Source organism: Bombina bombina, chromosome 9, assembly GCF_027579735.1.
Source record: "Bombina bombina isolate aBomBom1 chromosome 9, aBomBom1.pri, whole genome shotgun sequence".
Classification (NCBI taxonomy): Eukaryota; Metazoa; Chordata; class Amphibia; order Anura; family Bombinatoridae; genus Bombina; species Bombina bombina.
In genome coordinates this window covers 97,472,772-97,494,939 of record NC_069507.1, presented here as the reverse complement: position 1 = coordinate 97,494,939, position 22,168 = coordinate 97,472,772, and the positions used below count along the sequence as shown (strand labels likewise).

Genomic DNA, 22,168 nt, shown 5'->3' with positions numbered 1-22,168 from the left:
AAAAATCACTATCAAAGATAAACAGGCCAGGAAATCTTACCAGGATATTGTCAAATCAGCTATTGTTTCCATCACAGAATAAAGCGCAAACACAATCCAGTACATCATCCACCGGACCTGAAATAAAGAAGAGCTCAGAAATTATTTGTATTTGTGGCTACAACAGAAAACACATTGCTCACAAGTCATGTTGCTTATTTAGGTTGAGGTTAAAATATACTTAATCTCTAGTGCAAAGTTTCTACTTAACCCACATGTTGGGGGATGACCCTAGTTTGGTAGATCTGTCCCGCTGTCACTCCCATAATTCTCCCTTACCTACAGATTTTCTTATTTCACTTTGTGACCACTTAACACTTACCCACAAATGCCCCAAGTTCTCCCAGTGACGCCCCTAGATTTTCTTAATTTTGCCCACAGTCAAATCCTGACTCCACTTTCAGGCCTCTCTGAGTAGCCCTAGATTATCAAGAAGCAGCTGTACACAAGTTTTACATAAACACGCTATACTGGAAAGTATACAGTGGAAACGTGTTCTCTGGGGTGATGGGCCGCTTCAGTACTTGACAGTCTGATGGAAGAATCTGCATGTGGCGTATGCCAGGAAAACGGTACCTACTGAAATGTATAGTGCCTACTGTAAAGTATGGTGATGGAGGAATAATGGTCAGGGGCTGTTTTTTATGCGTTTTGCTATCTCCCTTAGTTCCAGTGAAGGATCATCTTAATTCTACAGCATACAAAGATATTTTAGGTAATTGGGTGCTTCCAACCTTGTGTAAACAGTTTGAGGAAGTCTCTTTCCTGTCCCAGCATGACTGTGCCCATGTGCACAACGTGAGGTCCATGAAGACATGGTTTGACGAGTTTGGTGTTGAGGAACTCGAGTGGCCTGCACAGAGCCCTGACCTCAATGCCATTGAACGCCTTGGGGATGAATTCAGAGCCAGACTTTCTTGTTCAACATCAGTGCCTGACCTCACAAATGCTCTTTTGGCTAAATGGGCACAAATTTCCACAGACACATTTCAAAATTTCACTTCATGTAACTCAATGGTTTTTGAATGGGATGTCCAACAAGCTCATATAGATGTGATGGTCAGGTGTCTACATACTTTTGGCCATATGTGTGTATATATTATCTATAAACACACATACACAAATACATATAAACATACATATACATGCACACTCTCTTAATCATGAAAGTTTTAATTTTTTGACTTGCATATCCCTTTGAGTTTCATTTAAATAATTCTATAACAGAAGCATAAGGAACAGGCCATGTGAAAACATTATTGGCGTCTTGGCTTTGTCAGAAATAAAGTGATTTATATATAATACATATTGATTAAGTTTTACAAGTCTTATGATATTTCTAGTTACTTTCATACAATCTGATTGGATAGCAGCCATGCAAAAGACGTGTTTTACACATGGCTGCAAATGAGCTTTGCAATTTAATTCGTTCAAAAGCTAATATTCTGCAGAGCCAAAGCTCTTATTGAACAGCAGACCCGGAGAAGCGAAGCAGATTTCTCAGCTATTGAATATATGGAAATATTCAGACAATGGTTTAAGAAAGGGATATGATGAGCTCATTTTTTGAGAAATTCAATTATCTCTATGAATAAACAGATGTGCTTATCTATAATTTACTAAGCCAATTGGTTTAGTTCAACCAGCATTATAAAAATACAAATCAACAAAAATATAAAAATATACATTAAAAAAACCTTAAAGATGGAAGGAGAAATAAGTGACCTCAGAATAAGGTGCCAAAAAAATTACAGGGACTTTAAAGTAATTTGTTTATTTATGAATCAACAATTATTTACTGCATTGCAAAAGATCATCTGCAGGCAAATACATATTTTAAAAGCCTTTAAATTTGTTGTTTTACAAGAAAACATTTTTTTTTGTAAACCTAAAAACATTTCTTTGAGCTGCTAGTGAACTGCTTGTGCAATGTCGCCCCCTGCAGGTTTGCGGCTAATTGGCCACTAGTAGGGGTCTTCAGACCACTGCTTCTTAAAACCTGTTACCGGCGAGCCTGAAGGCTTGGGCGGAAACAGTGGGGGGCATAGTAAATCAGCCCCTGTCTCTTTATAAAAGCAAAATTGGAAATCGACTGTTCGCATTTTGACGTAATGAGTGTGCACTGGAACTTAAACACTATTTAAGTTATAACTGTGCCAAGCAGCAGTCTGAAGGAATACGAGCGCCACATATGGAGGCCTATTTATCAAATGTCTGTCGGACCTGATCCAACAGTGCGGATCAGGTCCGACAGACATCGCTGAATGCGGAGAGCAATACGCTCTCTGTATTCAGCATTGCACCAGCAGCTCTTGTGCAACGCCGCCCTCTGCAGTCTCGCAGCCAATGGGCCGCCAGCAGGGAGGTGTCAATCAACCCGATCGTACTTGATCGGGTTGAATTCCGGCGATGTCTGTCTGCCTGCTCAGAGCAGGCGGACAGACATTGCCGGAATTCAACCCGATCAAGTACGATCAGGTCGATTGACACCTCAGAGCTCAGAGCAGGCGGACAGGGTTAGACCGCTGCTTCATAACTGCTGTTTCTGGCGAGTCTGAAGACTCGCCAGAAACACGGGCCCACAAGCTCCATTCGGAGCTTGATAAATGGGCCTCATGGTGTTTACCATGGAAGGCCAACTATGATCTTTACCATGGAAGGCCAACTATAAGCTCTATAAGCTTTACCATGCGGCCCTCTGCACTAGTTTTTGTAGCCTCAGGGAAAAATTAGTACTGATAATTTGTGCCATGGTTTTTTGTAATTCCAGGAAGAAGCAGAACTAAAAAAGTGTATTTTGGGGACTTCTCATTGTTGGGAAAACTTAAATGGCAGCAGATAGAGCGTACCATGCAACATGACCTTAATCTGGCCTTGTTATTTTTAGGAAATGTATTGCTTGTGTATTTAATATCCATAAATAAGTATGGAACCCTTAAAGCTTCTAAAAATATTGGTCAGCAGCCGCCATGAGTTAGAAAGTTGTCCCTTACTGGTCTATACTATACAAATTTCAGTGTCCATAAATAAAGTTTTATTGACTTAAACATCAGCCATAAAAAACAGGCTGTGGGCCTGATACATAGATTAGATAGATAGACAGATAGATAGATAGACAGGCAGATAGATAGATAGATAGATAGATAGATAGATAGATAGATAGACAGATATACAGATAGATAGACAGATAGATAGACAGGCAGATAGATAGATAGATAGATAGATAGATAGATAGATAGACAGATATACTGATAGATAGTCAGATTAAGAGACAGGTAGATAGATAGATAGATAGATAGATGATAGATAGACAGATAGATACGTTGATAGATAGATAGATGATAGATAGATAGATACGTTGATAGATAGATAGATGATAGATAGATAGATAGATAGATAGATGATACATTGGTAGATAGATAGATAGATAGATAGATAGATAGATAGATAGATAGATAGATAGATGATATGTTGATAGATAGATAGATAGAGATAGATAGATAGACAGATTAATAGACAGGTAGATAGATAGATAGATAGATAGATAGATTAAGAGACAGGCAGAGAGATAGATAAGATAGACAGACAGACATAGATAGATAGATGATACGTAGATAGATAGATAGATAGATAGATAGATAGATAGATAGAGATAAACAGATAGATAGACAGATTAATAGACAGGCAGATAGATAGATATACAGATAGATAGACAGATTGAGACAGGCAGAGAGATAGATAAGATAGACAGACAGATAGATAGATGATACGTTGATAGATAGATAGATAGATAGATAGATAGATAGATGATACATTGGTAGATAGATAGATAGATAGATAGATAGATAGATAGATAGATATTATGGCCCTATAAATATTTTAGACATCTTAATTCACAAAAGAGAAAAATAAATAAGAATGAAGGTGTATGTTAAGGTGTTGATTGAGCTGCTTGATTACCTGATAAAATATTTATAACTCTATTATCCAGTTATGTTTAAAAGTTCCCCTCACATAGCTTTGAGGAATGAAATATTCATAGAGCATAATCTGGAATCTAATGTGTCTCTTCTATATATTACAGGACTCTTTTTGTTTGCAAAATGATAATTAAAATAAAATGTCAAATTCAGGAAGATTAAACTGCAAATTCGATTGATCCCACTTCAAGAACTGTACATCAAGGGAGACTGTTGGTATCAATTAAACCATTGTAGTTATGTGAATGCTTTTGTAGTACATTTTCCCAGACAGATGAGTTTTCAGACGACAGGTCTTGTAAATTGCAGTTTGAAAAGGTAACAAGAGAGAAGAATTATAGATAATGGCTAAAGTATAATTGGAGGTTGGGGATATGGCGTCTGATACCCAGCTGCAGCATCAGTATAGGATGGGTAAGTGTTTGACAATTTGTGATGTATATTAAGTTCCATTAGTGGATATAGATGGATTAGTATGATCTAACTACATTCTTAAAGGGACACTGAACCCACATTTTTTTCTTTCATGATTCAGATAGAGCATGCAATTTTAAGCAACTTTCTAATTTACTCCTATTATCAATGTTTCTTCGTTCTCTTGCTATCTTTATATAAAAAAGAAGTCATCTAAGCTTGTTTCTTGGTTCAGAACTCTGGACAGCACTTTTTGATTGGTGGATGAATTTATCCACCAATCAGCAAGGACAACCCAGGTTGTTCACCAAAAATGGGCCGGCATCTAAACTTACATTCTTGCATTTCATATAAAGATTCCAAGAGAATGAAGAAAAATTGATTATAGGAGTAAATTAGAAAGTTGCTTAAAATGTCATGCTCTATCTGAATCACAAAAGAAAAAAATTGGGTTCAGTGTTTATTTAAGAGACACATCCAGCCAAAGATGCAAAGTGACACAAAAGTTCCTATAACAAAAAGATTATATAAACAGATAACAATGTAAATGCTTCAAGGGACAGTAACGTCAAAACGAAACCTTTGTGATTCAGATAGATCACGCCATTTTAAATAACTTTCCAATCATCTAATTTGATTTGCTCTCTTGGTATTCTTTGTTGAAAATCATACTTAGGTAGTGCTAAGGAGCAGCAATGCACTACTTGGTACCAGCTGAACACATATGGTGAGCCAATGGCAAAAGGCATATTAATGCAGCTACCAATCAGCAGCTAGCTTCCAGTAGTGCATTGCTACCTAAGTATGCTGCTCTGCTCCTTAGCCTACCTAAGTAAGCTGCTCCTTCAACAAAGCATGCCAAAAGAATAAAGCTATTTTGATAATAGAAGTAAATTGCAAATTTGTTTACAAGTACATTCTCTATCTGAATCATGACAAGAAAATGCTTCATATCCCTTTAAAAGCAAAAGCACTTTGCTGCCTACAGACAGTTCAGAGTGGATATGGTCACTGTGGGCAGTGAAAAGTGAGCTGTGCTTTGCACATTTTCAAACACTACAAACGTTCAGTTTTTTAACAGGTTTTTCCTTTCAAGCACTTCCTGTGTCAACTGTGGAAAGACCATTATTTATTGTAGACACATTTCTACTTAGTCCATATACACACAAGGTAACCACTGTCATAAATGTAGTATTAAATATATTATTTTTCAGTTGTTTTCTGATAAAGCCAATTAGGGACAGGTATGTAGCAGGGTTGGTCTTGATAAATCACCTTCATGTTGTGAGAATTAGAAAAAAAAAGGAGGCAAAACAATTATAATAAATAGCAAAGTTTTTTCATTATGCATAAAACAGATTCTGATTTGGGCCCCAATAAATAACTAGCCATTACAAGAGGCTAGTTATTGCTACCATAGGTTTGTGGTAGCAATTAGTGCTCAAAAGAATAACCAGAGGTCACACAAAAAAATGTGTAGTGCCTTATTTTTTAAAAAAATTTTAAATTAGCATTTAAAAAAAGAAAAAAACTGCACAAAGCATTTTTTGGAGGCTAAAGTTGGCGGGTGTTGGATGTTAGAAAACAAACAGCACTGAAAAGTGTCTTTACATTGCTGTCTATGGGGACTGTGTGTTCCCAGTAAATATATATGTATATGAATATATACATATATATTTATGTGTTAATATGTGTATCTACACATATAAACACATACATATATGTCTATATTCATATATATATATTTATATTTGCTGCCCATCACTGCGCGACTTCGCTAAGGCAGTTCTCATGCCCTGTTTCACGGCATGAGCACAAGGCTCCCATTGGAGGCTATGGATGCGCGCTGTTGTGAGCACAATGCTTCCAAGGTCGCTTTTGCATAGCACCTCACTTGTAATACCTGCGCACATTTGCGTGCACTGGTTTTACTAAGTTATTCGCAAATATCGCCTTCGCAGAAACGATATTTTGCACTCAACTTGTATTATAGCCCAAACATTATAATGGGGGCAAAAAGATTTTTGTTTTTTTTTAACATTTCAACTTTTCCCCAAATGCTATTCTTACCTGAGATGCTAACATGTAACACATGTCTAGGCATGTCTGGCTATGATCTCACACCATGCTGAAACAGTTTACATTGCCTTTATATCAGTGTTATCTATATCTACATCATGAATTTATTTTGTTCTTTAAAGGGATACTAAACCCAATTTTTTTCTTTCACGATTCTGATAGAGCATGAGATTTTAAGCACCTTTTTATTTTACTCCTATTATTAATTTTTCTTTGTTCTCATGCTATCTTAATTTGAAAAAGCAGTACTGTAGCTTTAGAGCCGGACCATTTTTTGTTCAGCACCTGGGTAGCACTTGCTGATTTGTGGCTAAATGTAGCAAACCAATCAGCAAGCTCTACCAAGGTGATGAACCTTGCTGCTTTTTCAAATCAAGATAACATGAGAACAAAGAAAAATTGATAATGGGAGTAAATTAGAAAGTTGATTAAAATTGCATCTCTATCTGAATCATGAAAGAAAAATATGTGGGGTTAGTATCCCTTTAACATTCTCTAACAAACCAGAAAAAATTGGAACTTTCATAAACTAGTATTAGGTAAGTGATCCACTTAAAGGGCCATAAAAACCAGTTTGTTTTTTTTCTTCTATGATTCAGATAGAGAATACAATTTTTAAAAAGTTTCAAATTTAGTTATTTTATCAAATTTATTTCATTCTCATGTTATTCTTTGTTGAAGTAGTTCTCTTGCTAATGTATAACATTGTTGCAAAAGCGCTGCCATATAGTGCTGCACACACGTGCACACACCTGAACTTACCTTCCTGCTTTTCAACAAAGGATAAGAAGAAAACTAAGAAAATTTAAAAATAGGAGTACATTGGAAAGTTGTTTAAAATTGTGTGTTCTACTCTTGATCCAGAATTCTGGAATCAGATGCAATCTAAAATCCTCTCTGTACTGGAGGGCTATTTAATTCTTGGAGGAGATTTTAACATGGCCCCACATTGCCTCCTCGATAGACTGAGGCAAAACACGAAGCAGAAAAAGGATAATTTGGAAACTAAATTACTTACCAGAATCATGCAAAACTTAGATATTAAAGGGAACCCGTCAGGGCTGTCCTCTCTCCCCCCCCCCCCTCCCAGGACATACTTGAAAACGAGAGAAATCTCAATGTATCTTTCCTGGTAAAATATTTTATAAATAAATATATGGAGGATGCAAAATCCGGATGAGAGGGATTTTACATGTTTATCTAAAGCCCACAAAACTTTATCAAGAATTGATCTTTTTTTGATAGATAAAAGGCTGTGCACATTTGAGGTAAAAGCAAAAATACTACCCATTTCTCTATCTGACCATGGGCCGATTACCTTAGACTTTCAGGTTAAACACCCTAAGTCTAGACCTATCCGGTTTTATTTTCCCTCTTTTTTAGCATCAGACCTGAAATTTAAGAACTGGCTTAGAACCAAGTTTAATGATTATGACCATTGTAATTCGGAATATAAAGATCGTCCTGTCATATTCTGGGAGGCTGCAAAGGCAGTATTAAGAGGTGAGATTATCGCTTACACTGCTATGTTAAATAAACTTCAACAGAGAGAGAAAGAACTAACGAATGCATTTAACCGACTCCTACTTGATCAGAATCCGGCTAACTGGGCTAAATATACCAGAGCTAAGAATAATAAAGACACATTTGCGCTATTTCGAGAAACCCAGAAAGATTTAAAATTACAGTTAAAATTATATAGATTTGGAAACAAGTCTGGGAAACTGTTAGCCAAATTGGTTAAAAGCAAAAAAAAGTCTCCACTGATTGAGAAGCTATCGTTAGGGGGAAAGCATGTCCTCAAACATGAAGCAATAGCAGAAGAGATGGAAAAATATTATCAAGATATATACGCCTCTAGAAACTCAGATCTAGCCCAGGCGGAGGAGTTTTGGAGCAAAATTTCTTTTCCTAAGATATCTGAGGAGTCATTTGAGATTCTTAATGCTCCAATTGCAGAAGAAGAAATTAAGAAAGTTATTTCTGATTTGGCCTTGAATAAAGCCTCGGGACCGGATGGGCTACCGAATGAACTTTACAAAATTCTATCTCTAGAGATCTCACCATATCTTTGTAAATTATATAACCATATGTATACTGATGGAGAGAAAGTAGCAAAATCTTTTTCAGCTTCTTACACAACTTTAATTCTTAAAGGCGGGAAGGACCCAACTCAGAAAGAGTCATACAGGCCTATTGCCTTATTAAACTCTGATTATAAGATTTTCCCCTCAATTCTTGCCCAAAGACTGCAAAAAATACTTGTTAACATTATTCACAAAGACCAGGCCGGGTTCTTAAACACTCTAAACTCCTCAGCAAAAATTAGAGAGGTCTTGGTGACATCAGAATTTTTTTTCAATGTGGGGGTAGCCGGGGGAGAGACTGCCCCTGATCTAGCTGTGATCTCAGTTGATGCTGAGAAGGCATTTGACTCAGTTCAACATGATCATCTTTTTTCTTCCCTAGAAAAACTCGGTTTTAGAGGAGGTTTTCTTAATTTTATTAAGAACTTATATGATCAACCTTATACGAAAATAATTGTTAATAACATACTCTCTCCGCAAATCACGCTGGGCAGGGGAACCCGTCAGGGCTGTCCTCTCTCCCCCCTCCTCTTTGATCTCTGCATTGAACCTTTAGCAAACATGATCAGACAACAACTAGAAGGTATTAAAATAGGTAGGTGTGAACTAAAAGTAGCCCTCTACGCAGATAACATACTTATCCATTTATCAGATACTAAAACCAATGTACCTAAACTGCTACAAATTATTAGTCAATTCGGCTCATTTTCGGGCTACAAAGTAAATACCACAAAATCAGAATTATTCTGGCTCAGAAGAAATAACAGCTCTCTAGGTAATATTCCTTTTCGCTTAGTCCAAAACTCATTTAAATACCTTGGCATCAATATTACAAGTAACCCAAAAGACTTGTATAATCTCAATATACTCCCAGTCTTATCAAATTTTAGAGAAAAGCTTAGAAGCTGGGAAAATCTACCACTTTCTATTTCTGGACGAATAGCGCTATTTAAGATGGTTCTCTTCCCTAAATTGCTGTATGTCTTACAGAATACTGCAATAATGCTTTTAGAGAGAGATGTTCGGGCAATAAATAGTATGCTCAGAAGATTCATTTGGCAGAATATAAGACCTAGGATCTCGCTGACTAAATTATCCTCTTCAAGAGCCTATGGAGGCTTTGCCTTACCGGATATACGGCTGTACAATCTTGCTTTTCTAGCACGAACGGTGGCTGACTGGATTTTCTCTAAGGATTATGTGCTGAATAATGAACTTGAAGAAAGAATTTGTGATCCATACTTACCAAGAGCGTTGATACACTGTGAGCCAAAAGAATGGCCAACTAGTATTAGAGCACTTAAAATGTTTCTTAATCCGTTGAGGGACTGGTGGAAGATAGGAAAGCTTTTAGAAATAAATTGTCAGGTTTCGCAATACCTACCTCTAATGGGCAACCCAAAATTCCAGGCAGGCTTGGATTCATTGGTTATTAAAAGGTGGCACTTATCAGGATTGCTTAAGTAACAAAGGATGAACACAGCACTCACTACCTACAGAGCACGGAGAAGGCTTACCAAGCCCACATAGATCCAAATAAAGAGCAATCTCCAGCTTAAAGTGAGCAAAGTGACTTTTTATTTTTCACAGGGTCCAATACAGCAATACAGCAACGTTTCGGGCTTACAATAAGCCCTTTATCAAGCATGACATTAAGTGAATAAAGCAGTGTTTAAATAGCCACAGTGGCTTTGTTAAACAAAAGGGAAGCCTTTTGGATTAACAAATTTAATACCTTATGGCCTAAGGGCCTCAATAGAGAATGCAATTGGACAACATTTAAGATCTAGGATCTAATTTTGGAGTCATTTGTTTTTTTGAACTAGCTTGGGGTTGGCAATTTCTGAGCATGCAACCACTTTATTTATGTGTTTAAATTTTTCCATTCTTATGGGTTAGGTTCAACTTAAGTATTTATTAATATAATGATACTAGATATCAATTCTGAAATGGACCCATTTATATATTTAGTATCCATGAGTTTTCTATTTTTCTGACTTATTAAATACATAGGGGTCTTATTTAGTAAGACCCTCATATATATTAATTTTTAAATTTTATCCACTCAGGTGATAGTATTCTATAAATAATATAAAGGAAAATTATTTTAATATTGACTTATAATGAGTATTGATGTTATTAATTAATGTTTTTTTTTAAAAAAACCTGCACTGAATTCATTATATGTTTGTCACTGATTGATACTTTTAAAATAACATTTTATTTTATTTATTTTTTATAGGATCACTTGGCATTTGTCCCTAAGAAGATAGATTGTAGAGTCTTGTCACATATATTTTGTAACACAATTTTTGTAACAATGAATTTTGTAGGGAATGTATTTTTACATGTAGTACCCAATTTTTACCACTAGAGGACGTTATGTATGCATGTATCACAATTGTTTGGCGCCACTGTGGCTATTTAAACACTGCTTTATTCACTTAAAGGGACAGTTTACCCAAAAAATTTCTCCCCTTTAATTTGTTCCCAATGATCCACTTTACCTGCTGGAGTGTATTAAATTGTTTACAAGTAGCTCCTTTACCCTTATATTGGCATTTGAAATTGTTAATTTAGCATGTGGTATCCCCACCTATTCTGAAAGTTTGTGGCCGCGCGTACCAGCTATAGATAAGCTTTGTAAACACAGCCAGCAGAAGAAATTACACTCCCAGTGTGATAAAGCAGAGATAAGGTAATAAAATGTTGATTTTCCATTGTTCTCTCAAAGTATTGGTGATTGTTTTAAGGACAGATATAAGATAAAGAAGCAGGTATATGTGCACAATGTGATACAGTAATGAGATCTGATTATAACTACAAGCTCAACCTATTTTATTAGGCTGTGGCTTCAAAACACAAAATCAGAGCTTTAATATACAGAAATACACCTTAAAAAGCTAATTTTCATACATGTTTTACTCTGCAGTTGGTAAAAAAGCAATTGTAAACACATTAAGGGAAAAACTATTTTACAGTATACTGTCCCTTTAATGTCATGCTTGATAAAGGGCTTATTGTAAGCCCGAAACGTTGCTGTATTGCTGTATTGGACCCTGTGAAAAATAGAAAGTCATTTTGCTCACTTTAAGCTGGAGATTGCTCTTTACTTATCAGGATTGGACAGGGTTGTATATTTCGCTGATCAAGAGAAAAAATGTATTAAAGCATTCGAGGAACTCAAGACTGAGTTTAACCTTTCTAACAAAGAGTTTTTTGCGTATTTACAGACCAGGCATTATGCCTTAGATATAATGAGGGCAGCCAATTGGCGTTGGGACTTAGGCAGCTTAGAGGGTTGGCTTATCTTAGTAAAGAAAGGGCTGATGTACATCACTCCATGTTACCATTTACTTGGTGAGGGCAAAGGGAAGTACCTCCTTGGAAAAGCTGCCTATGAATGGAATTCAATGCTGTCACAAGACAATATTGATATAAAATTTATACAAACCTCTATTCACAAAGTATCGCAGGCTACGCTTTCTGCTACATGGAGGGAGGCGCATCTTAAACTTTTACACAAATACTATTATACCCCTGAAAAAGGGTATAAGCTTCGGAACTCAAATTTTAATAAATGTCCCAAATGCTCCTTGCTGGCGGCAGACCTGACACATATGCTTTGGAACTGCCCAATGATCAGGCAGTTTTGGTATAGAATAGAATTCTGGATGAGGGTGTCACTTAAGATCTCCCCCCTGGTGCTTTCACTGCTTTGTCTAAAAAACCAGGAAGAGCACCAGCTCAATGAAAAATTAATTATCTCTATTATACTGGCGGCTAGATATTTAATCTTTAAGAAATGGAAATTAAGAGATCTTCCAACTGTATCAGAGATTAAAAACTTTCTTAAGAAGCAATGTATTTTAGAACAGCGAGATACTAACATTGACAACGAGTCTGATATTGGGCAATTTTTTAGTAAGTGGGAAGCATTTATTAAGTCACTCCCGGTTTCAGAAATCGATCAGATAATACTCCCTTTCCAAAACTCAGAAATAATACTTCTGGGGATATGGTAACTGAAGTAGGGAAGAGAGATGGACTCCCTTCCTTCCACCTCTCCCCCCCTTTTTTTAGTTTTTTTTTGTTTTGTTTGTTTTTTTGTTTTGTTTTTGTGTTCTCGGGATAAGTGGATAGTTGATGGCGCATCAGAGGCTGAGGTGGGCCGAATTAGAAGGTAGTTTAGAGAAGAAATGGATTCATCAGTACAAATCATAACATATAATCAAAGCTGTAACCAATTAAGTTAGTTAACTATAAGTAAGAACACACTAAAAGCATGATCAGGCTACTGGTTGTTAATTTGGTAATTATTAACTTCGGAGTTACTAACAAGATTGCTAAGTACGGGGTCGGACTGTGTCTCCGATTAATCTAAAGTAATAACTCTTTAATCTTATTTCTTTTTTTTGTTTTTTGGTTTGTTTTTCTTATTTAGGATCCAACCTACATAGGTTAATATTTTGGTTTTATTAATTTACAGATTATAATCTTAGTTGGAATTAATAAAATTGATGATTATGGATTTAATAATGTTTATGTTCAAAACCATGTGCTGTATGTTGAAAAGAACTGTTTAAATGTAATATGTTGTAAAGTAACAATAAAGGGAAATTTAAAAGGGAAAAAAAAAAAAAAAAAAAATTGTGTGTTCTATCCGAATCATGAAAGAAAAATTTGGGGTTTTATGTCCCTTTAACAACACAATCGTAAGTTTCACTGGTTCAATCATTATCATCAGTTCATGTTTGTAAAACACCTGATTTTAGGATTATTTTCACATTTGTTTTCAAATACAAACCCGAAATGAAAACTAGCAAAGTAAAACCAGAACCCTTCCATATATACCTATAACTAAATTCCCTTAACCATATTCAGGTATTGCATTGTAGAACCGCATGCTCCAAACACTTCCTGTATTGACGGCGGAACCTGCCGCGCCGTTCGATGACATCATTAGTCATCACCGGCATAAACAAAGACAACGTGGACGTTGTCATAACGACAGTATAAACGACAATGGTTATCCTTAAGCAGAGGGCTATGGGGGCATTGCAAGCCAGGTAGAGGTTTACTAGGACTATGTATACACTCTGGCCTCTATTTAACAAAGTCTGGCGGACCTGATCTGACAGTGCGGATCAGGTCCGCCAGACCTCGCTGAATACGAAGAGCAATATGCTCTCCGTAGTCAGCATTGCACCAGCAGCTCACAAGAGCTGCTGGTGCAATGCCGCCCCCTGCAGACTCGCGGCCAATGGGCCACCAGCAGGGAGGTGTCAATCAACCCGATCGTACTCGATCGGGTTGAATTCCGGCGATGTCTGTCCGCCTGCTCAGAGCAGGCGGACAGGGTTATGGAGCAGCGATCTTTGTGACCGCTGCTTCATAACTGATATTTCTGGCGAGCCTGCAGGCTCGCAAGAAACACGGGGCATCAAGCGCCATTCGGAGCTTGATAGATAGGCCCCTATGTGTAGCAGTGCACAAGGAGGTTGCAGCTGATGGTGCGTGCCGTTTCCTAACTACTATATATATATGTATATATATATATATATATTTATTTATTTTTATTATTATTATTATTATTTTCTTATTTTTTTTTTATTTGAGTCCCAGTTTTTTTACAACTGTAACATGAAATAACAAAAGAAATAATTTATGTGTTAAGAGTTTTTCTCCACTCTGACAGGCTGGAACAGCACGTTTCAGTCCCCTGGGTGTCTGGTATAAAATCACAAACCCTGAGATCTCTGGAGGCAATATGATATTGTCCAACTTGAACAACACAACCTTCTGACAATAAACCAAACAGAAAAAATAATATTGAATGATAAAAAAAAAACTAAAAGCACAGAGATACTGTATATATACAAAAAAAGCTCGAAGATATGCATTTTTTTACCTAAAAAATTGGCTTCGTTTTAAAAGGAAAACTAAAATACTCTAATATAGTAGAGCATTTTATTATTGCATATAATTATGTTAACCCCTGCAAAAAAAAGTTATGTAGCCGGTAACCACCTATCACCAGCTAGCTCCCAGTAGTGAGTTTCTGCTGCTTAGCATATGTATATATGCTTTTTAACAAAAGCGGCCAAAAGAACAAAGTAACTTGATAATAGAATTTATCAAGTTACTTTGTCTTAAAATTACATGTTCTGTCTGAATAATGAATTTATATGTGACTTTTATGGCCCTTTAAAATGTTAATAACATTAACTATACATTATGGGCTAGATTACGAGTGGCACGCTATGTACACATATAAATACAGATATATATGTACACATATAAATACAGATATACATGTACACATATAAATACAGATATACATGTACACATATAAATACAGATATACATGTACACATATAAATACAGATATATATGTACACATATAAATACAGATATACATGTACACATATAAATACAGATATACATGTACACATATAAATACAGATATATATGTACACATATAAATACAGATATACATGTACACATATAAATACAGATATACATGTACACATATAAATACAGATATACATAAGTATAAAAATAAATACATATATCTTATTGCAATCCTGCGCTCATGTTTGCGCAAGCTGGCGGCTGTTATCTCTTGTTCAAAACGAGGTTCCATTAAAGTCTATGGGGGAATACAATCCTTTGTTCGCAACTTCGCAAAGACTTTTTTACTGCATGAGGATGAGACAATGAGAGCGCAAAAGTTTTACTTGCAATCTGTAATACATGTGCAGCTGGGTACGCAATGGTAAAAATAGTTAAGTGCAGATAAAGCACTGGCGGGAGTGTAAATTTGCGCTCCACTCGTATTGTAGCCCTATATTAGTAATTTTACGCCTATCTAGTCCTTGTACTTCATAAAAAAATTGGACTGTGAGAATTGTTCAACCTATGACTTGGAAGCTTCAATTGGGCCATCAAGTGCTTTTTTACGTTCTCATCCCCAAATCAAAAAATGTCCCAACTAGTGCACAGGGTGAGAGTCAAAATGGCATGTGGGCCATTTTGAACAGCCCAGGGGTGGATTGCATACTGCATGGTTCATTCCTATTAGCTTAGCAGACATGAAAGGATTTGGTTCTGGAACTATTTGTATGTGTAGGCTATGTACCTTGCCTTACAAAGGAATTTCACTTTAAAATGTACTGATATAAAATATTATACAATAGAAGTTTGGAAACACTTTGCCTGGTCTGATGAGTCTTAATTTCAGCTGTGATATTCAGTTGGTAGGGTCAGAATTTGGCGTAAACAACATGAAAGCATGGATCCATCCTGCCTTGTATGAGGTTCAGGCTGATGGTGGTGTAATGGTGTGGGGGATATTTTTTTGGCACACTTTGGGCCCCTTAGTACCAACTGAGCATCATTTAAATGCCACGGCCTACCTGAGTATTGTTGCTGACCATGTTCATCCCTTTACAGTGTACTCATCATCTGATGGCTACATCCAGCAGGATAATGCACCATGTCACAAAGCTCAAATCATCTCAAACTGGTTTATTAAGCATGACAATGAGTTCACTGTACTCCAATGGCCTCCACAGTCACCAGATCTCAATCCAGTAGAGCACCTTTGGGATGTGGTGGATCAGGAGATTCGCATCATGGATATGCAGCCGACAAATCTGCAGCAACTGGGTGATGCTATCATGTCACTATGGACCAAATGAGGAATGTTTCCAACACCTTGTTGAATCAATGAATAATTAAGGCAGTTCTGAAGACAAAGGGGGATCCAACACGGTACTAGCAAGGTGTACCGAATAAAGTGGCCGGTGAGTGTATATATACATATATATATATATATATATATATATATATATAGAGAGAGAGAGAGAGAGAGAGAGAGAGAGAGAGAGAGAGAGAGACTGTATATATACACACACACACACACACACATACACACATACATACACACACACACACACACATACACACACACACACACACATACACACACACACATACACACACACACACACACACACACATACACACACACACACACACATACACACACACACACACACATACACACACACACACACACATACACACACACACACACACACACACATACACACATATATCCTTCTCTGACTCCTCAATATTCTGGCTCCTAAGTTTCATATAAATTTATTTATATAAATTCAGATCCCCTGCTTCCCATTCTACCACATTAAGTTTAAAAGTAAAAACAAATGGATATAGCATATTTGCTAATCTTTTAATGTGATGAAAGACAGACATTCTCATATATCCGGTAAAAAAAACAATAATTGCACAGCAATAACAAGTCAGATAGAAGTACAGCACATTGGTCGATAACACTTCTTTGTACTGAGGAATCCTATTTATATTTAAATGTTCTGTCAATCAGTTTCTTTCTTTTCAGTCACATACTGATTCTGTTTACTGTGTTTTGAATATCTTCATATGGATCATGGTTAGATCACGTATAAAGTGTATTAGCTCAAATGTCAGGGTAATAATATTGCATATGATAGCCTTAAAAAACAGACTTTATGAGGAAGAAAGAAAGAAGGAAAACAGAAAAAGGAGAAAAGAAAGGGAGAGAGAGAGAAAGAAGAGAATTAGAGAGAGAAAAGGTAGAGAGAAGGGGAAGGGGAGAGAAAGAGTTTATGAAAATGAAGGAAAGAAATGAAATAAGAGAAACAGAAAAAAAGGAAAGAAGAAGGAAGAGATCAAGACAGAGGGAGAGAGAAATAGAGAGAGAGGGAAAGCGAAAGATAGATAGAAAGAGAGGGGGGAGAACAAGAGAGAAATAGAGATAGAAAGAAAATCTGTATTTTTTTGCTGATTATTTTAGACTTAATTAAAGTTCTTATATAGCCTGATTTTTACACTCATATTTACTCAGCTTAGATATTGTCCGTAAAAGGCTATTGCTGCCTTAAAGGGACACTCAGGTTAAATTAAATTTTCATGATTCAGATACAGCATGTAATTTTAAACAACTTTCCAATTTACTTCCATTAAAAAAAAATGTGCACAGCCTTTTATATTTACACTTGTTGAGTCACCAGATCCTACTGAGCATGTGCAAGAATTCACAGACTATACTTATATGCATTTGTGATTGGCTGATTGCTATCACATGGCACAAGGGGAGTGGAAATATACATAACTTTGAAATTTGTTATAAAAAATCTACTACTCATTTGAAGTTCAGACTAAGTGCTATTGCATTGTCTTGTTATCTTGCATTTGTTGATTATGCAAATCTAATGTGTTGACTGGTCCTTTAACATAAATAATTCCATAATGACAGAACATCATTGTTTCTATTAACATAACATTTGATTTTTCCAGATTATTTGTTCATATTTTATTCTTCTGGGCTACAAGCTGCACTTCTCTGTTGTGGCCTTTTCTTCATTGGTCCAGAATAGTGGAAAAGACTCTTTCAAATAAGGGGTCACCTGCCCCCCTAGTAAATAATTAAGAGAAACAGTGATCACCTGTGCCACTGTACATCAGAGAGATTCTGTATTGAAACAGGAGGGGGTATTTATTACAGGTCACCTGCAGGACGCTCTGACTTATGTAGAAGGAGATAAAAACCCTTCAAAAGCACTATGCAGTCTCTGGAGATGTTTTGGTCACACATTCATGCTGCAAACCTCTATTTGACTCCATCCCAAAGACATGCTAATGGACCAGAAATTGTATTGGTCTGAGCTCTGGGAACTGTGCATTGGACTAAACTGATTTTATTGACATGCTTGAGATGATCCTTGCTTTATGACATACCACATTATTCTGCTGGTTATTCTGCTGGAAATATACATTTGGAAATTTATAAAATATGGACAGAAAGGGGATTCAAAGGAACACTAAAGACAAAATTACATTTTCAGGATTCAGATAGAGCATGCAATTTGAAAAACAAAACATTTTTTTCCATTTCACTTCCATTATCACAATGTGCACAATATTTTTATATCCACACTTCCTGAGACACCAATTACTACTGAGCATGTGCAAAGATCAACGTATGTGCATTCTGTGATTGGCTGATGGCTGTTAAATGATACAGGGGAAAGAAAAAAATTGAAGTTTTGAAAATTTTCAGAAGAAAATCTACTGCTCATTTCACATTCAGACTATGGGGCCTATCTATCAAGCTCTGAATGGAGCTTGATGCCCCGTGTTTCTGGCGAGCATGCAGGCTCGCCAGAAACAGCAGTTATGAAGCAGCGGTCTAAAGACCGCTGCTCCATAACCTGTCCGCCTGCTCTGATGAGGCGGACAGGAATCACCACAATTCAACCCGATCGAGTATGATCAGGTTGATTGACACCTCCCTGCTGGCGGCCGATTGGCCGCGATTCTGCAGGGGGCGGCGTTGCAACAGCAGCTCTTGTGAGCTGCTGGTGCAATGCTGAATACGGAGAGCGTACTGCTCTCCGCATTCAGCAATGTCTGTCGGACCTGATCCGCACTGTCAGATCAGGTCCGACAGACATTTGATAATTCGGCCTCTATAGCATTGAATTGTTATTAATAATTTTCTGATTATGCAATTCTACTGTAAGTAACAATGCTAAGGTACACTATGGCTCTCAAATGATGCTCAGTAGGTAAAAGGAAGTCTAAGTGTAAAGAAAACATCCACACCACTATACCACCACCTTGTACTACCACGTGGATTCATGTGGTTTATACCAATTTCTGAGCCTATCATCTGTTGCAAAATAAATCTATATATGTCAGACCAAAAAATACTTTTTTCAATATTTAATAGTCCAATGTGTTCCCTCTATAGCCTCATCCTCCTGTTCTATGGCACACATGGAATATACTGTAGTTTTCCACTGCTGTAACCCATATGTTGCTAGTTTCAACAAGTTGCTTGTTCAGAGGTATTCATTTGCACACCACTGTTATAGTACTAGTCACAGCTGTCCTCCACAAAAATACTGGACAACCTGTAGGTTACTTAGCACTGGTGGTAGGTAGCGTTACACAATAATCCCTCTCTAAAACTCTACCTATTTTTATTCATCCCCTTGTCCCCTTAGCTGCCAACAACATACAAATCAACAATTGTACCACTTTTATTGCCAGTAACACACATACAGTAGTAGCAGCACCCTTGGTGGGTATCATCCCATATAGCAGACTAGTGGGTGCTGTCTATTCACAGTTGAAAACTTCTCTCCAGTAAAACATATGCAAATCACTCTTGGGACTCCCTAATGGTGAAGGGGAAAACCAGACATTGAGGCCTATTTATTAAAGGTCTTGCAGACCTGATCCGACAGTGCCGATGAGGTCCGACGGACCTCGCAGAATGTGGAGAGCAATACGCTCTCCGTATTCAGCATTGCACCAGCAACACCGCCCCCTGCAGATTTGCCGCCAGCAGGGGGTGTCAATCAACCCAATCGACAGAGCAGCGGACAGGGTTGTGGAGCAGCGGTCTTTAGACCGCTGCTTCATAACTGCTGTTTCTGGCGAGCCTGCAGGCTCGCCTTCAAGCTCCAATTGGAGCTTGATAAATTGGCCTCATTGACTCCCTGTGCCAGTGTGCCTAGAGGGATATAGCTGCCCCACTGACGGGGCCCATACAGGCCGAAACGTAAGTCTGGGGTCCTTTGTTCAGAATAGATTTGCCTGTTTTTTTAGGACTATACTGTTCATATGGATGGGATCAGAGTTATATACTTCAGGAAAGTTATTTTCTGTGAAATGCACATCCTGGGCTAAAAGAGGCAGCACCGTGGGTGGGTACCGTCCCATATGGCAGACACAACCTGTAGGTTACGTAGCACTGGGGGTAGTTAGCGTCACACAATAACTCTTCTCTAAAACCTTTTTTATTAACCCCTAATCCTCTTGGCTGCCAGCAAGATACAAATCAATAATTGTCCCTCTTTTACTGCCAATAACACACACAGTAGTGATGTTGCCCTCTCTTGATTGATTGTAAAACATAAAGAGTAGAATTGTTACCCCCAGTGGCTACACAAACAGAGCGATAGACTCCGAGTTACATATTAATAGACACTGATTTTATTTTACCCTCCATGACTGTTAGTAACACAGAGTAGAGCATTTGCAGAGCCGCATCTTTCTGGGTCATGTTTGTAATTCATAGATGCATATGAAACCTCTAAAATGTAGCTGTCACTCAACGGACTTTAAAAAAAGTATACATTTAAAGGACCAGTCAACACAATAGATTTGCATAATCAACAAACGCAATATAACAAGACAATACAATAGCACTTAGTCTGAACTTCAAATGAGTAGTAGATTTTTTTCTGACAATTTTAAAAGTTATGCTTTTTCCACTCCCCCTGTACCATGTGACAGCCATCAGCCAATCACAAATGCATACACGTACCATGTGACAGCCAACAGCCATTCACAAATGCATACACACTTATTCTTGCACATGCTCAGTAGGAGCTGGTGACTCAAAACGTTTAAACATAAGAAGACTGTGCACATTTTGTTAATGGAAGTAAATTGGAAAGTAGTTTAAAATGGTATGCTCTGTCTGAATATTGAAAGTTTAATTTTGATTGAGTGTCCCTTTAAGTGTCCAGCATTTTTGCACAGATTTGCAATATATTATTCTCAAATGTCCAAGAGTGGTCCTTACTTTGTTCTTTCCCCACGTTTTCCCCCTGTTATCATCTGATTTATGTTTTGCATGGCCGTCCAACACTGGGGAATTGCCTTTTCTTTTATAATTATTGCTGATATTTGTATAGGGGCTATTTCACTTTAAATTTAGAATTTAGGTACAGTATCATGTGATATCAGACTACCCTTATCACCTGTCTGTATTACACTGATTGTATTTATCTGATCTATGCACCCATGATATACGTTTGCTCTGTACCTTATTAAAAAAATAAAAATAAAAAAGAGAGAGAGTTTGAAACAAGGATGTGTGGATAACCGGCATTCCACATAGCTTTGCTTGCACAAACAGAGATAAATAAACAACTAGTTAAAACATGGCGGCACCTATTACGTTATAGAATACTTTATAGAAATTAAACCTTTACAGCTTATAGTTTCAATATTTTAAAAATGTAATACAATTGTAAAAAAACTACATTTACATATTATTCTAAAGCTAATCTTTGGTTGGGATACATCATTATGTGCAGCACTCAAAAATGTTCTTTTGTGATTAAGAAAGAGCATCCAATTTAAAAAATGGTTCCAATTTACATTGATTATCAAATTTGCTTTGTTCCTATGTTATTCTTTTGTTGAAGAGATACCTAGGTAGATGTCTGGCCACTATCTGGCAGGGAATAGTGCTGCCATCTATTGCTCTTGAAAAAGGATAACATTCTTGCAAAACTGCTGCCATCTAGTTCTCCAGGCACTTGCACGCTCCAGAGCTTACACCCCTGCTTTTCAACAAAAGATACCAAAAGAACAAAGAAAATTATAATAGAAGTAAATTAAAAATTGGTTTACAATGGCATTCTATATCTGAATCATGAAATAAAAATGTATTTGGGGTTTCATGTCCCTTTAACATCC

At 37.0% G+C, this 22,168-nt stretch overlaps 1 protein-coding gene across 1 annotated transcript in view; it reads right to left on the bottom strand.

The window, feature by feature from the left end:
* REEP3 (receptor accessory protein 3) overlaps positions 1 to 22,168 on the bottom strand; it is a 378,566-nt gene that overhangs the window by 112,531 nt on the left and 243,867 nt on the right. Inside the window, exon 3 of the mRNA XM_053692267.1 lies at positions 41 to 117. Within this exon, the coding sequence (XP_053548242.1) occupies positions 41 to 117 (77 nt within the window). The remainder of the gene's footprint in view (positions 1 to 40; positions 118 to 22,168) is intronic.